The following is a 17,395-nucleotide window of genomic DNA, read 5'->3' as shown; positions in this document are numbered from 1 at the left end:
AGATGTACCGATATGCTTTAGATGTTGGAAAATAAAGGTTGTGATGCACCACCATGGTTCAGAGGTTTGAGACCGAAGGTGGAGATGCACCATCATGCTTCTAATGTTTGGGATGGATGGTAGAGATGCACCAATCTTCTTTAGATGTTTGAGATAGAAGGTGGAGATGCACCATCATGCTTCTAATGTTTGGGATGGATGGTAGAGATGCACCAATCTTCTTTAGATGTTTGAGATAGAAGGTGGGGATGCACCATCATGTTTCTAATGTTTTAGATGGATGGTAGAGATGCACCAATCTTATTCAGATATTTGAGATGGATGGTAGAGATGCATCAATTTAGTTCAGATGTTTGAGATGGATGGTAGAGATGCACCAATCTTGTTCAGATGTTTGAGATGGATGGTAGAGATGCACCAATCTTGATCAGATGTTTGAGATGGAAGGTGGAGATGCACCATCATGCTTCTAATGTTTGAGATGGATGGTAGAGATGCACCAATCTTGTTCAGATGTTTGAGATGGATGGTAGAGATGCACCAATCTTGTTCAGATGTTTGAGATGGATGGTAGAGATGCACCAATCTTGTTCAGATGTTTGAGATGAATGGTAGAGATGCACTCCAATGTTTAAAAACATAAGTAGAGATGCACTCCAATGTTTAAAAACATAAGTAGAGATGCACCACCATGATTCAGATGTTTGGGAGCAAAGGTACACCCATACAACAAGAGTTCTTCAAGGGTTCTTTAGTCAAGACTATGGGTCTATAAACTTTTTTTGGATGTCTAATTAATGGTCTAGTTAAGAATGGATACTAATTCAGTGGATTACTGGATTATGTAATATATCTAACTCTTTTTTGCTTACAGTACTTAAAAGATTTGATGCTTGATGCTGGATACCATGACTAACATGCCTAGCATGCCTTTAATAATGATGATAATGACTGAGTAGGCAAGAACACCTTGCCTATTCTAATGCCATGCTTTCATCCAATCCGTTCTTTGCTCTATCAGTAGTATTACTGGATTCCGACTACAGTGTTATGGCAAGCAGACTGTAGCTAAAGTATAGCCTTTGAGAAGTAGTTCATGATGTATTGTGTACTGAGTTCTTTGCAAGGTCTTTGATCAAGCGTGTCTTTATTTGCCCATATGTTAAGCTAACCTACTATAAGATGCTTCATTAAATAGCGCACTGCGCTGACCTTCTCCTCTCATTCACAGGTTTGTGCTGATGTGATGAAAAGCCCCCCACACCTCCACACTCTCTCTCTCTTTCTTTCTTTCTTGCGCTCTCTCCCACCTTCCATATCTCCCATTTTCCCTTCTCTTTCTCTTCTACACTAATCTACCCCATCCACCCTGCTTAAGGAGCGCATAAAGAGTGGCGCAGGCTCTATGTAGGCCAAAGGCCTGTTAGCTACCATGCTTCATAGCCTCCCTCCTTTATTCTCTCCTCTGCTAGCAGCTAAAATGCAGCACATTAGCTACACTGTTGCCGATCTACGCCACTTGATCTGCGGTCTCACGATGGAAGAAGGTCGATGCCAGCAGGCCATGTTTTCCAGGGAGGGGGAGCCACCACGCGCCATGAAGGGATTCATTCTTTTGAGGCAATACTGTGTTACATGTACTTCAAATCCATTGCAATTCAATATCTTTGGCTAATGCTGGTGGCAGCCCACTAAACCAGCGGTTCCCAGTCCCGGTGCTGGGGGCCCACTGCCACCCACAGAATTTAAAGCCCTGTTGGAGCTGGATTAGTTTTACTTAGGGGAAACACTGTAATTGAAGTGACTGCTATGATCTTAATCCAGTATGAATCTGCAGTGTGTGTAGTTTGTACAGTAGGACAGCGCTCATTTCGGAATGAATGGACATCTGTTATTGGTTGAACCTGGAACCCAAAGTAAGAGTAGTCATGTTCCAGTTGGGCAAATAGGAACTGAATCCAATTAGCATGGCAGAGAAATAGAATTTAGTTCTGTAGGGTTACAAGTAAAATATCATTAATAAAATGTAGATTTAATTAATTAATTTGTTTAACACAGTAATTCAGACATAATTCCTACATGTAACAAGAAAAATGATGCATGCCTTGAGGTTTGATCCAGGGAATTGGAATTGGAACCAACTGTGGCAAATTTGAATGGCTCAAGTATCAGCCTGATCCTTTGTTTTTACCGCTGTGCCCTCTGGCGCCCTCCAGTTGCCATTAATAGACATTATGCCCAGCAGGGAGGAGTGTTCTCTGAAGGTAACAGAACAGTTTTGAATCTGTAACTATTTTACAGTGTAACATAATATAACATAAACGTAACCAAATCTATGGTTCTGGTGCTTTGACTGTGTCTCAGACTATGCCGAAATTCTTCAAATTATTTCTCGGTTTCCTTTTTTTTGCCCATGTGACCTAAACCAACCCAGTTACAGCCAGTAACCTAGTTAGATATTCTATTCGATTATTTCCCTGTGGGGAAATACACTCTAATAACACCACTAATAAGGTAATGAGCGATTAATGTCCTGTAGTGATTTAAAAAAAAAAGTCATGCAGTGTCCAGCCATGGATTTGGTGAAATCGGATCGGATTGAAGATGGAACAATGAGATCCACTCTATTTATGTGTCACATGGGCCTGAAGTCATAATCCTCTCATTGCTGGAGTGCTGATCTTGGATCAGATTCCCTTCTTATTTACAGTGACCTTACTGACAGGAACAGCTCTGAGATCAGTGCTCATACTTTGAGAAGATTTTGGAAAACAGGCCCAGAAGTCATCGACATAATCACTTCTCAATCTAGGTTGTGGGTTCGGTACCTATGTCCGTTAGACTGTCACTGTTGGCCCATTGAGCAAGGCCCTTAACACTTTGACCTCAGCTGTCCAAGTTTACCAACTGGAAGATATATGTGATGAGGACAATTTTGTTGTACTGTACACGTGTAAATTTAAACATTCAAGGCTATCTCTGGGAATTTTTGGTCTGGGGATCTGGGGATACTTCTTCCAGTACGAATCAGCCTAAAAAAAACTCTGGTGAAACCAATGCAGCTCCAATAGGGCTAAAGATATCTGACGTAGCATAGCCTACAAAGAGGTCTCAAGAGGTACTAAGTTTGTAAGATAGTACTAAGAAGTACTAGAGTTTTCTTTGTGACATCTGGACTAGTAAGTAATGAAAGCGTATAGATATCTGCTAACTTGAGTAAGCGGAACATACATGTTAGCTTTTCGGATCAATATTACATATTGGTTGAGCTGTTGACTGTCCTTCCATTTTACACAGTTTGCCACTAACCCCAAATTGATCAGATACAACATGTTACCTGTCTAAATTGTGCTTCTTTACTTCCAAACTGGAGCTACGAGGCTAATGTACTCACCCAAACATGCCCCAAAGCTCCCTAAACCAGCATTCAGATCTTCATGAAGGTGGTGCAGACTTGTTGATGTGGTTGAGGCTACAGCATGACCTTCTGTGGACTATAAAACTGACCAAAACATCTCCATGTAGCTGAACGCTAAAGAAAGCTATTTTACCCAACAGGCATTGTGCCAAATTACAACTTCCCCACATAATCAGACTCCCCCAGTAAGAAAGAAATTAGCAGTTAACCTAATTACCAAGATTAGCAGTTTAGCAGCATTACTCATATTATTCATAGCAGCAAACTGCAAACTTTCTGTAGCGTCTGTATCCCCGTGTGATGTGCCTACTTGTCGGATACGGTGGGTCTCGTTGATGGTGGGAAATCGACAAAACACCTGTTGATAAAATGACAGCCCCTAGCGTTATAGTTCACGGCACCATAAACTGCATCGACAAGCCTTTATGCAACATTAATGAAGACGTGGATGTGGTTCGAGGGAAGTGTGTTGGTGTGTATTTCTGAAAATGACTTGGATGACTATTGACTTCTAGTGTTTGTTACCTACACTAGCCTTGAAACTCCAGCACTAAAATGAAGAAGCAGAGTGTGGATGCTAAAATTGTCTTGTCTGACCAACTACAAGTGGGGTAAGTTGCAAATTGTGCAAAATTGACTTTCCACCCAACCATTCCTTTAAGGAATTTTCCCTTCGTAAGTGCACCGTTAGTCTTTCTCATTGAAAACGCTTCAAAACGACTTCTCTGGAAATTGTTTTCCGCGTCGACCCGTTTTTTTTTCTGCTTCTACGTGGGTGGAGCTCAACACAGGTGCTCGTATGGTACTGTTTCCTGGCTTGCCTCCAGGATAACGCTATACCGACTTGAACAATATTTCATGTAAATAGTCTTGTGTGGCTTCATATTGGTAGAACATTTGTAGAAGTCTTCTGTCATCAATAAAAACACTTGACGAAAGCGTGCAAAGGCCTGTTGTTGGGTGTTGTGTTCTACGTCTATGTAAGTCAGTGTTGGGGAGAACGGGTTAATGAAAAATCCATGGCACACACCAGCATATCCAATTCCCTGCACACTCAAGCATATGTGCGTTTCTGAACATATGCTAATGCATTATAAATGATAATGGCATCTAATACAGGCCGCTAATGGATTGGTTTCGGGCGTGCTGACACAGCTAATGAACATTAGTGATTTTGATTGCGGGTTAATTAAGCATTTATGGGCACATGATCAAATGACCTTGAGAATGTTGACGCTCATTCTCAAACATACAAAGCCACGTATCTAATTATCATGTGACCATGTGTTTTCAGGCGCAGTCTATTTCTCACAATTTGGAAACCCTGCATTAATTACGCACTCGTTCTCTGTGACGGCGCCATGGAAAAGCCTGCTTTCTTAGTGCCGCAATTAACTTCTGAGCCCTCCGAGACATTGTGTCCGACTGATTGGAGCTTATTGCACTTGCCGTAATAGGCCCTGTAGTTGGACATCGCTGGACTCGAGTACCTATGGATACACGTTGTCGCCAATGAGACTCGCTAAGAAGAGCTAAAGGGGAAGTGTTCAGCAGCAGATGGCTTTTCTGATGCCACACTGCAGAATCAGTGTGTGTGTGTGTGAGAGATAGAGGCAGCAGGCTTCATTAATCTGAGCTTTATATAACACACTCCCCAGTGACAGCGCATGAAGTGTCAGCCTTCGGTACTGCTGTGGCTGAAGGCTTTTGCTTATGTTATTAGCTATATAATCCAGGCTGACCGATACTGAGGTAAAAAAATAAATAAATCACTTTCATGATAAAATTTCAACAAACAATTCATTAAACAAACAAAAGAGTAGAAAACCGAGCTAATTATAATCTAAAGGCACTGGCATAATGATAAAGTATGGGACTAATGAATCCTATATTCGGCCTTCACTAGAAATAGATGACAGTTAGCACACGGCTAATAGACAAACAGGCTGATTTAGGCTAATTCAGACTTCAAACAGGCTCATTTACAAAACAAATATCACTGAAATCTGCATAAAGAATAAAACATGCATTATTTGTTAACCTTTATAAGGTAAACAACAGCTTCGTATGTTAGGGTTAGGCTAGAACTGACACCACTAGCTTGGTTCTAACAGAACTGCAGTTTTCCATGGAGGCCCTGATGGAAGCTAACGTAGTGGAAAATACTTACAAGTCAGTGCTGAGTATAATCTGGTGTCACAGTCATTCATTCCTCCTTCCAGAAAAAGTCTTTAGGTCTACATGTCCCAGTAGATAGCGAGGAACCACCTGAATAGGGTGCAAATGGCAGGCAGGGGTAGCGAGGGTTAGCGATGCGAGCATTATGGTGTGGACCAAACTTTACTTTACATTTCTAACATTAAGGGCACATTTGGGGCAGTGGTGGCTCAGTGGTAAGAGCATCAGGGTATTGATGACAGGGTTGTGGGTTCAATGCCTGGGCTTGGAAAGCTGCAACCGTTGGGCCCCTCACTCTCACTGTGTGTGTTTGATCACTAGTGTGTATGTATGTGTGTTCACTCCCATGGATGGGGTACACTAGTGTCCAACACTAATGGTGAATATGGTTGTCTCTGTCTCTATTTAACCCAACACTGAATGTTAATCATACAGCTAACATCATGGCTTGTAATATTTGAATGCTAAATTAGTATCAGTATTTTTTATGAATTTAAATTAACTATTGGTTGATGGTTGCTTTTGATGCTTTTGTTTGAGTTTGACATTTTAGCTGGTCTACAACCACGACCAGCCCAACCACAATGGTCATCCAATATGACCAGGTTTTGTTGCTAGCAGGACCAAGGTGATTAACCAGTATAACCAGCTTGATCAAGCTAATAGACCCGCTAGGCTAGCAAACTCGAGGGAATACATACTCTATGGTAGTTAAGAGCCAAGGAGGCTTTCCATCTTAGCTCTCATCGCCACAACCTTTAGAGACCATTTCAAACCATCTAAGACCAGTTACCAGCAAAAGCTGGTCTTAAGGTAGATTGGTCTTAGCAGGCTACGACTGCAGCTTCAGTAGCCTAGTTTATTACACAGTTGTGTTAGCTAATATTGCTTTTAATTGTTAATACGACCCCTGCAGTCTTGCTAGCGGCAGCGAAGGAGTCCCAAGCCCAATTTCCAGCTAAGCTAGCTAGTAGCATTCACAATGAGCAAGCGGTTGCTTCTGAATTCTGTGTTTTGGAGATTCTTAATGAGTGACCTTTCACCCTTGGTTGGAGAAAAATAAAACACATGCATACACATACACAGCCGGTCATGCTCTGCCTTGGTCCAGCAAGCTGGCTAGCTGGCTGGCAGGCGCTCAGGTAAAGGATTGGGCCACAGGCAGAACTGGCCATTCCTCAGGATAATATTTCCTCTTCTGATCCTGCGGGGGCCTGTGAGCCGCATATAAGCCGCGGGCCGAGTCCATCTCGGCCCCTTTGATCACATTTCACAGGCTTATCAGGGTGGGCCGGCGCACCTTGGCAAACGCAGGTCAAGGTGGGTCAATCCTGCACAAAGCAGGCATACAGAGAAGCTGTGGGCAGTGGAGTGTGCCCACACACAAAGCCACGTCCAGTCCCGCTGGAAATAGCCGTAGCTCATGTTGTTCCCACCTTTGGGAGACTTTTTCCAGTCAGAACAGGAAAAACTGTGACCCAGAAACAAGGCAGAGGGTTTATCTGCTTTGTACAGGTTTTCAGGATGAGCTGGACACCTTATGAGCGTACTATGGATAAGAGGATGCTCCTCTGCAGTCTGATCTTAGAAAAGACTAGAAAACATTAAAACACATTACTATAGGACTGCGGCTAAGAGAAGGGGGTTACAATGACCAGATAAATTTCTGAGGAATTAAAGAATCAAGTGCCCAAGTGATTTTGAAGGGATAATTTAATTTATTTAAAGAGAAAAATTAAAATAACGGGTACTGCCAGTTAACCCACCAATGTGTAGCCCCCCCAATCACTAGCAAAGCAAGAACTTATAACTCCTGATAACACTTTTCTAACTACCACCAGTGCAGGACCACAGCCCTGCCACACCACCTAACAGATCCCTGCACCAACAAACACTGAGTGATTAAACCACCTGGAGAGAGCATGGCCAATTGTGCTCAGACTCCAGGCACAGATGGTAAAGCAGGACTTGCTTTATTGCACTGCCACTGTGGGCAGAGCGAATGAGTGCTGAGCCAGTCATTGATATTAGTCTATAGGAATCCAAATTAAAACAGTCACCAAGAGAACACACCTGACATTCAGCCACTGTACACATCTAGGCTTTGCCATTGGAGCTAGATGCTATAGAGACAGCTGCCATTCCTGACCAAGTCAATTTCAGGAGTACTCCTCATCATTATCTAAAGGCCACCAATAATAGTTTTGTAAAATCCCTTTTCTGTACTTAGAAACATCAAATCCTCTGAAGATTATACAAACCATTGAGTCTCCATAAAAGTAAATAAACCCATCACAGAAAGAAGAGGGACATTACGAGAGAAATTAAACCAGACATTACCAAGAGACAGTGGTGAAGCCAGCCCAAAGAGCAGTTACCAACTCATATCCAGGCAACAGGCCACTATTCTGCACAGGCAAGTGCAAATACAAGTTACAACTGACTGTAGTTACATTAAGCTCAGACCTAGGCCTTCATAGTATAAGAGGAAGAGTTCCACACAAGGTATTTGAAAGCAAGACACCTTTATTTAACAAGGGATCAGGGTTGACTCAAGCTGAGGTGGTGCAGTTTGTGTAAATCACTTCCCCACTAGACACAACCGAGACTGGCTGGGAGTTCCATACAGCTGCACCAACATCTCTCCCTGGTGAAGAGAACCAGCAGGTTATACCAAAAAAAAAAAAAAAAAAAAAAAAAAAAAAAAAAAGTAAAAAATGAGTGGTCCAAAAGACCAACTGACTTGCCAGAGTTTACAAATACTAGTTTGTTGTAAGGCTCAAAGAATCAGAGCTGGATAAGTCCAAGATTAATATCTACTCACTCTTCCTGTTGCACCTTGGTTCACAAATGGCACCTGCAGTCGGAGAGCATACTGCTGTACTGCAGTGGATGAAGATCTGGAGAAACAAGGTAGGAAGTGAAACACTGGCCCTTTGCTTCTTCATACATGGCAAAGACATCCAATACTTACCCTCTCCTTCAAAGGAGCCATGGAAGCAGGATCCACAAACGTAAACATCTTGAGGACAAAGCGCTTGTAATGGCTAGGGTATGGAAGTCCAGAGGACCCATCAACTGGAACCAGAGTGGTCAGGTATCGGTCATCTCGGTAAGGGCACCTTTGGAGTACATCAGAGTTAGCCCGTACCAAGACACCGGCCTATGACAGTGGTAGACATGCAGCCAGCTTACCCATTCACCAGAAGGTCCCACTGAGGAACACTGACAGGGTCAGGGGTGGAGGTTGCCCAGCAGCGGTCAAGGACCAGGACAAGATTGGGATCAGTCCTCTCCAACATGCGCACCTCAACATACACAGGCTCCCTCAGGACCTTGGTCACAGGGTAGTCAGCCTCAGTGTAGTAGGAGGTGTAGGCCACTTGTTCTGTGGAAATGAAGGAGAAGGGGTTATTGAAGCCAGAGAAAGTCAAGATCACTCAAAATTCAGTAAAGTAACTTACCTTCCACACAGCCCTTGGTAACACACTGACCATTGCCTAGTCTTAGCTCTACCCTGAGGGGACCAGAAGCTGCTACAGGTAGAGGAGGATCGTTGGAGGCAAGCTCCACAGCCAGGGACGCAACGGTGGTAGTGGAATATCTACACTGGAAGTAAAGCCTTGCAAAGGAACCAAGAAATCATTAAAACCCACAACTCCTAAACAAACACCAGCCATAAGATTCTGACCCTGACTTACTCAAAGTGGCTATCCCTGGTGATGGCACCGAGAGGTCCCACTCCAACTTCATAGGACGAGGACATTTTGTTCTCATAGATCACATAGTCGCCAAGCACCTGGTGGGAAAAGAACAGCATTGTAGACACCCCTAAAACAAGCACCACCTACCTGAAGACACTAGCTTCTGTTACTAACCGCTGCTCTTGTGCCACAAGCAGTTACAGGAAACTGGTATATGGCAAAGTCAGCATTATAGTCTGCAACACCACAGGGCCCATCACTGCCTCCCAACAGGCTGATCGAGTCCAGACTGAGCCTGGGTAGTGTTGTATCCCTGGCCACCACCAACACAAACTGCCCATCGATCATGCACTGGACAGTCACTGGAAACAGAGGAAGACACCTCATAATTGACAGGGCTTTAAATTCAGCTCCAATAAGAGTCAAGAAATGAAAAAACCTTTACCTGTTCTCCCATAGTAGCACTGCTGCCCATCAAAACAGCAATTTATAGCACCACACTGAGAAGCATCTATGCCAGGTTCTCCACAAGGGATCTTGTCAGGATCATCCAATCTGCATTTATCAGCACTGGTCACTGGTAGTTGAGGATCAAAGCTTGGAGGAACAAATGGCCCAGAAACAAGGGGAGGAAGTGGTCTAGGCAGTTGAGAAGACGGCCCAGAAACAAGGGGAGGAAGTGGTCTAGGCAGTTGAGAAGACGGCCCAGAAACAAGGGGAGGAAACTGTCCAGGCAGCTGAGAAGATGGCCTAGGTAGCTGAGAAGAAGGCCCAGAAACAAGGGGAGGAAGTGGCCCAGGCAGCTGAGAAGAAGGCCCAGGCAGCTGAGAAGAAGGCCCAGAAACAAGGGGAGGAAGTGGTCTAGGCAGCTGAGAAAATGGCCTAGGTAGCTGAGAAGAAGGTCCAGAAACAAGGGGAAGAAGTGGTCTAGGTAGCTGAGAAGAAGGTCCAGAAACAAGAAGAGGAAGTGGTCTAGGTAGCTGAGCAGATGGCCCAGAAATGAGGGGAGGAAACTGTCCAGGCAGCTGAGAAGATGGTCCAGGTAGCTGAGGATTTTGAGGTTGCTTCTCTGCTTGTAGACTCCATGAGGTTACAGCTGCATTGCTTAGACTATTAAGCCAGAAAGCCACAAACACTACAGTTCCCCATCTTTTCCCCATCATTACTAAAGCCTGTACGCCAACAAGTAACTTCCTTAACTTTTGCTGACCTTTTTATTGTGTCTTTCCTGCTAATTGTGAAAAGCCCCTCCTCCAACATGTTTAGACCATGATAATGTTCCAGCCCTGTGCAATCATCAACTGCCTCAGTGCTGATTTCACTTTTAATTTGAACAAGACGTAACCCTGCTTATCCTCTTTATCCTCTCAGGTGTAGAATGACAAAGACTGATCTTATGTGAAACTCCAGACATTGTTGACTGGTTTAAATCCTAGTCAATATTTGAGGGAAGAAAGATGGAAAAGGTTTTGTGGGAATTTACAGTTAGTAGAAATAACATGTTTTTCTACCAATTCTAACAAGGCCTGTCCTTCCTAAGACTTCGGAATGCACCCTCCCTCACTTGGGAGTACCTTCTAGTGTCTAAACAAGATAAATGACATTGTCAAATTATGTTTGCACTCATTTCAACACAGAACATCCAAGTAGAATGTGGTGCATCACAGGCCCTGTCCCATTACTCGTACTCCTTTTTTGCACATGCCTGCTAGGTGTCCAAGGCTGTAGGGTGTCCAATTTCTTGAAAGTTCCTCCACAAGGGTGCTCTTATACATCGAGGTGCATCCCAATTCGGCTCTAAACTCTGACAACTTGAACACTCATGCCTCTTTTACTGGCCCTTCAACAAGTCAACTTCCAGGAGGGAGCTTTAGGGTGGGAATTGGGACAGGGCCACAGTCTGACCTGCACTCAAGTGCCTAAAAACAGGCAATATGTACGCAGTAGCCTGTATCTCTGCCCCCAAACTTTTAACTGTAGAAAATCTGAAATATGCTGCCAACTTTTTGTTTTTTTCACTTTGCAAAGGAAGAAAATGTTTTATTAACCCCTTTACCTACATTAACCGCATTTAGTAAAGTCTTTAGCAAGAGCACTGTCCATAATGCTTTTGGTTTTATGGGAGAAAAACAAAAGGCCAGAAAACCTTGCTTTACTTATTTAATTAATCTAGTGAAGGCTGCTAACACAATTGTCCATTTTTTTTTGGTGTAATGTTCAAGATCAGTCCATCCCTAATATCTCATGCTTTCCCCACATGGTGCTTGCAATCAAAGTTAACTCCACTACCCAGTAGACAAACTCCCCCAAAGCACCCATTCAATCACCACTCAGAACCCCCTTTTTTCCTAGAGAACCCCTGAGGGACACAACCCAAATATCTCAAGACTTAACTGTAGAACCTAATTTCACCTTTCTTAGGATGTTTCAGCAGAGCATCTAAACAAGTTGAAATGTAAAACCCACAGGCTATTATCCATTTGGATCAGGAAAACACCACATTCAAAAGGCAAACAGAGGATGTAAGAGTTCCTGCACAAAAACTATTCAGGCCCTCAACCAAGACTGTGGCTGGTGGCCAAAACACAGTCCCCTGTATCACTTATTACAATTTCCCGCTCAGTTGCGCATCCCCTTTACAACTCATCCCTGTATTTGTACTCTTCTACTGGGATTTTGCACAAATTAAGTGGCTATTGCCATTAATACTTCAGGTTATTATTTGATGAAGCTGTATCTCTGCTCATTTATTCACTGCTCAAAAAATATAGGGAACACTCAAATAACACATCCTAGATCTGAATGAATGAAATATTCTCATTGAATACTTTGTTCTGTACAAAGTTGAATGTGCTGACAACAAAATCACACAAAAATCATGAATGGAAATCAAATGTATTAACCAATGGAGGCCTGGATTTGGAGTCACACAAAATTAAAGTGGAAAAACACACTACAGGCTGATCCAACTTTGATGTAATGTCCTTGCAGGAACAGCTGACAGCTAATAATCTTGCAGGAACAGCTGACAAACTCCAGCCACATGAGGTCTAGCATTGTCCTGCATTAGGAGGAACCCAGGGCCAACCGCACCAGCATATGGTCTCACAAGGGGTCTGAGGATCTCTTCTCTGTACCTAATGGCAGTCAGGCTACCTCTGGCGAGCACATGGAGGGCTGTGCGTCCCTCCAAAGAAATGCCACCTCACACCATTACTGACCCACTGCCAAACCGGTCATGCTGAAGGATGTTGCAGGCAGCAGATCACTCTCCACAGCATCTCCAGACTCGGTCACATGTGCTCAGTGTGAACCTGCTTTCATCTGTGAAGAGCACAGGGCGCCAGTGGCGAATTTGGTCAGTGGCCAGGGGTCGGTTTCTAACCGTTTGTGCAGACACATGCACATTTGTGGCCTGCTGGAGGTCATTTTGCAGGCCTCTGGCAGTGCTCCTCCTGTTCCTCTTAGCAAAAAGGCGGAAGTAGCTGTCCTGCTGCTGGGTTGTTGCTCTCCTACGGCCTCCTTGTGTACTGGCCTGTCTCCTGGTAGCTCCTCCAGCCTCTGGCCACTACGCTGACCGACACAGCAAAACTTCTTGCCACAGTTGATGTGCCATCCTGGATGAGCTGCACTACCTGAGCCACTTGTGTGGGTTGTAGAGTCTGACTCATGGTACCACGAGTGTGAAGCCACCAACATTCAAAAGTGATCAAAACATCAGCCAGAAAGCATAGGTACGGAGAAGTGGTCTGTGGTCCTCACCTGCAGAACCACTCCATTGAGTGTGTCTTGCCAATTGCCAATAATTTCCACCTTTTGTCTATTCCACTTGCACAACAGCATGTGAAACTGCTTGTCAATCAGTGTTGCTTCCCAAGTGGACAGTTTGATTTACTTGGAGATAGTGTTTAAGTGTTCTCCATTTTTGTGGGGCAGTGTATAAGCCATTTCACAGGAAGAGACCATTAGCTAAATATTTCACTCAATTATACAATGCACAACCATGCATGCAGCACCTTCTGTTAAATCTAGGTAAAAGAACCCCTCAGGCCTGCAAATCATCAAGAGGACAAAAACTAGCCAGCAGACAACCTTATTTAAATAAACAGTCTGGAAGAAGAGGATCTAACTTCCATCCCCCAAAAAGAGCAAGCAAGTGTTGCAACTTTGCTACACTAAACGTGGACTGTAAGGATGAGGACAAAGATAAATTCCACACAAGGTATTTGAAATCAAGACATCTTTATTTAATGAGGGGTCAGGATTCACTCAAGCTGAGGTGGTGCAGTTTGTGTGTACATCACTTCTCCACTAGACACAACTGAGACTGGCTGAGAGTTCCATACAGCTGCACCAACATCTCGCCCTGGTGGAGAGAAACAGCAGGTGAGTAGCAGCCAGAGGACCTGAACAGTGGGCAATATCTGAAATAGTGGTTCTAGAAACAACCCCAACCAGGAATTTGAGCAATTCCACTGTTTAGGGACCCAAAGTCACTGAAAACCACCGACCTAGAGAACCAAAACCAACAAATGCACTTACTCCTCCTGTTGCACCTTGGTTCACAAGTGGCACCTGCAGTCGGAGAGCATACTGCTGTACTGCAGTGGATGAAGATCTGGAGGAACAAGGTACGAAGTGAAACACTGGCCCTTTGCTTCTTCATACATGGCAAAGACATCCAATACTTACCCTCTCCTTCAGAGGAGCCATGGAAGCAGGATCCACAAACGTAAACATCTTGAGGACAAAGCGCTTGTAATGGCTAGGGTATGGAAGTCCAGAGGACCCATCAACTGGAACCAGAGTGGTCAGGTATCGGTCATCTCGGTAAGGGCACCTTTGGAGGACATCAGAGTTAGCCCGTACCAAGACACCGGCCTATGACAGTGGTAGACATGCAGCCAGCTTACCCATTCACCAGAAGGTCCCACTGAGGAACACTGACAGGGTCAGGGGTGGAGGTTGCCCAACAGCGGTCAAGGACCAGGACAAGATTGGGATCAGTCCTCTCCAACATGCGCACCTCAACGTACACAGGCTCCCTCAGGACCTTGGTCACAGGGTAGTCGGCCTCAGTGTAGTAGGAGGTGTAGGCCACTTTTTCTGTGGAGATGCAGGAGAAGGGGTTATAGAAGCCAGAGAAAGTCAAGATCACTCAAAATTCAGTAAAGTAACTTACCTTCCACACAGCCCTTGGTAACACACTGACCATTGCCTAGTCTTAGCTCTACCCTGAGGGGACCAGAAGCTGCTACAGGTAGAGGTGGATCATTAGAGGCAAGCTCCACAGCCAGGGACGCAACGGTGGTAGTGGAATATCTACACTGGAAGTAAAGCCTTGCAAAGGAACCAAGAAATCATTAAAACCCACAACTCCTAAACAAACACCAGCCATGAGATTCTGACCCTGACTTACTCAAAGTGGCTATCCCTGGTGATGGCACCGAGGGGTCCCACTCCAACTTCATAGGACGAGGACATTTTGTTCTCATAGACCACATAGTCACCAAGCACCTGGTGGGAAAAGAACAGCATTTTAGACACCCCTAAAACAAGCACCACCTACCTGAAGACACTAGCTTCTGTTACCAACCGCTGCTCTTGTGCCACAAGCGGTTACAGGAAACTGGTATATGGCAAAGTCAGCATTATAGTCCGCAACACCACAGGGTCCATCACTGCCTCCCAACAGGCTGATCGAGTCCAGGCTGAGTCTGGGTAGTGTTGTATCCCTGGCCACCACCAACACAAACTGCCCATCAATTGTGCACTGGACAGTCACTGGAAACAGAGGAAGACACCTCATAATTGACAGGGCTTTAAATTCAGCTCCAATAAGAGTCAAGAAATGAAAAAACCTTTACCTGTTCTCCCATAGTAGCACTGCTGCCCATCAAAACAGCAATTTATAGCACCACACTGAGAAGCATCTATGCCAAGTTCTCCACAAGGGATCTTGTCAGGATCATCCAATCTGCATTTATCAGCACTGGTCACTGGTAGTTGAGGATCAAAGCTTGGAGGAACAAATGGCCCAGAAACAAGGGGAGGAAACTGTCCAGGCAGCTGAGAAGACGGCCCAGAAACAAGGGGAGGAAACTGTCCAGGCAACAGAGAAGACGGCCCAGAAACAAGGGGAGGAAACTGTCCAGGCAGTTGAGAAGACGGCCCAGAAACAAGGGGAGGAAACTGTCCAGGCAGTTGAGAAGACGGCCCAGAAACAAGGGGAGGAAGTGGTCTAGGCAGTTGAGAAGACGGCCCAGAAACAAGGGGAGGAAACTGTCCAGGCAACAGAGAAGACGGCCCAGAAACAAGGGGAGGAAGTGGTCTAGGCAGTTGAGAAGACGGCCCAGGCAGCTGAGAAGACGGCCCAGAAACAAGGGGAGGAAACTGTCCAGGCAACAGAGAAGACGGCCCAGAAACAAGGGGAGGAAGTGGTCTAGGCAGTTGAGAAGACTGCCCAGGCAGCTGAGAAGACTGCCCAGAAACAAGGGGAGAAAGTGGTCTAGGCAGTTGAGAAGACGGCCCAGGCAGCTGAGAAGACGGCCCAGAAACAAGGGGAGAAAGTGGTCTAGGCAGTTGAGAAGACGGCCCAGGCAGCTGAGAAGACGTCCCAGAAACAAGGGGAGGAAACTGTCCAGGCAGCTGAGAAGACGTCCCAGAAACAAGGGGAGGAAACTGTCCAGGCAGCTGAGAAGACGGCCCAGAAACAAGGGGAGGAAACTGTCCAGGCAGCTGAGAAGACGGCCCAGAAACAAGGGGAGGAAACTGTCCAGGCAGCTGAGAAGACGGCCCAGAAACAAGGGGAGGAAACTGTCCAGGCAGCTGAGAAGACGGCCCAGAAACAAGGGGATGAAACTGTCCAGGCAGCTGAGAAGACGGCCCAGAAACAAGGGGAGGAAACTGTCCAGGCAGCTGAGAAGATGGCCCAGAAACAAGGGGGGGAAGTGGTCTAGGCAGCTGAGATGGTCCAGGTAGCTGAGGATTTTGAGGTTGCTTCTCTGCTTGTAGACTCCATGAGGTTACAGCTGCATTGCTTAGACTATTAAGCCAGAATGCCACAAACACTACAGTGCCCCACCTTTTCCCCATCATTCCCACACTCTGTATGCCAACAAGTAACTTCCTCCACTTCCGCTGACCTTTTTATTGTGTCTTTCCTGCTAATTGTGAAAAGCCCCTCCTCCAACACCTTTAGACCATGATAATGTTCCAGCCCTGTGCAATCATCAACTGCCTCAGTGCTGATTTCACTTTTAATTTGAACAAGACGTAACCCTGCTTATGCTCTTTATCCTCTCAGATGTAGAATGACAAAGACTGATCTTATGTGAAACTCCAGACATTGTTGATTAGTTTAAATCCTAGTAATTATTCAAGGGACCAAAGATGGAAAAGGTTTTGTGGGAATTTACAGTTAGTAGAAATAACAATTTCTACAAGGTCTGTCCTTCCTAAGACTTTGGGATGCACCCTCCCTCACTTGGGAGTACCTTCTTGTGTCTAAACAAGACAAAACACATTGTCAAATTGTGTTTGCACTCATTTCAACACAGAACATCCAAGTAGAATGTGGTGCATCCCAGGCCCTGTCCCATTAATCATACCCCTTTTTTGCACATGCCTGCTAGGTGTCCAATTTCATGAAATTTCCTCCACTTGAACACTTGACGACTTGAACACTCATGATCCTTTTACCTGCCCTTCAAAAGTGAACTTCCAGGAGGGAGTTTTAGGGTGGAAATTGGGACAGGGCCACAGTCTGACCTGCACTCAAGTGCCTAAAAACAGGCAATTAGCACGCAGTAACCTGTATCTCTGACCCCAAACTTTTAACTGTAGAAAATCTGAAATATGCTGCCAACTTTTCCTGATTTTTTTACTTTGCACAGGAAGAACAATCCTAGTCTAAAGGATAAAATGTTTTATTAACCCCTTTACCTACATTAACCCCATTTAATAAAGTCTTTAGCAAAAGCACTGTCCATAATGCTTTTGGTTTTATGGGAGAAAAACAAAAAGGCCAGAGAAACTTGCTTTACTTTTTTAATTAATCTAGTGAAGGCTGCCAACACAATCGTCCAATTGTTTT

At 44.8% G+C, this 17,395-nt stretch overlaps 2 protein-coding genes across 2 annotated transcripts; both read right to left on the bottom strand.

The window, feature by feature from the left end:
- Nucleotides 1–345: 345 nt before the first annotated feature.
- Nucleotides 346–10,560, bottom strand: LOC140562797 (zona pellucida sperm-binding protein 4-like). The gene is made up of 10 exons (XM_072688650.1): nucleotides 10,511–10,560; nucleotides 9,746–9,897; nucleotides 9,475–9,662; nucleotides 9,298–9,395; nucleotides 9,061–9,218; nucleotides 8,792–8,984; nucleotides 8,571–8,718; nucleotides 8,421–8,496; nucleotides 8,178–8,243; nucleotides 346–578 (listed from the first exon to the last, which is right to left on the bottom strand). Exons 1-10 carry the CDS (start codon nucleotides 10,558–10,560, stop codon nucleotides 346–348), a joined length of 1,362 nt encoding a protein of 453 aa, XP_072544751.1.
- A 3,005-nt stretch (nucleotides 10,561–13,565) lies between these two features.
- On the bottom strand, nucleotides 13,566–16,395 carry LOC140562796 (zona pellucida sperm-binding protein 4-like). The gene is made up of 10 exons (XM_072688649.1): nucleotides 15,727–16,395; nucleotides 15,596–15,660; nucleotides 15,168–15,319; nucleotides 14,897–15,084; nucleotides 14,720–14,817; nucleotides 14,483–14,640; nucleotides 14,214–14,406; nucleotides 13,993–14,140; nucleotides 13,843–13,918; nucleotides 13,566–13,666 (listed from the first exon to the last, which is right to left on the bottom strand). Exons 1-10 carry the CDS (start codon nucleotides 16,393–16,395, stop codon nucleotides 13,566–13,568), a joined length of 1,848 nt encoding a protein of 615 aa, XP_072544750.1.
- Between the last annotated feature and the right edge of the window lie 1,000 nt (nucleotides 16,396–17,395).

Source organism: Salminus brasiliensis, chromosome 9, assembly GCF_030463535.1.
Source record: "Salminus brasiliensis chromosome 9, fSalBra1.hap2, whole genome shotgun sequence".
In the NCBI taxonomy this organism is placed as follows: domain Eukaryota; kingdom Metazoa; phylum Chordata; class Actinopteri; order Characiformes; family Bryconidae; genus Salminus; species Salminus brasiliensis.
Note: the sequence above shows the minus strand (reverse complement) of the source record. Positions and strands in the feature narration are given on the sequence as shown.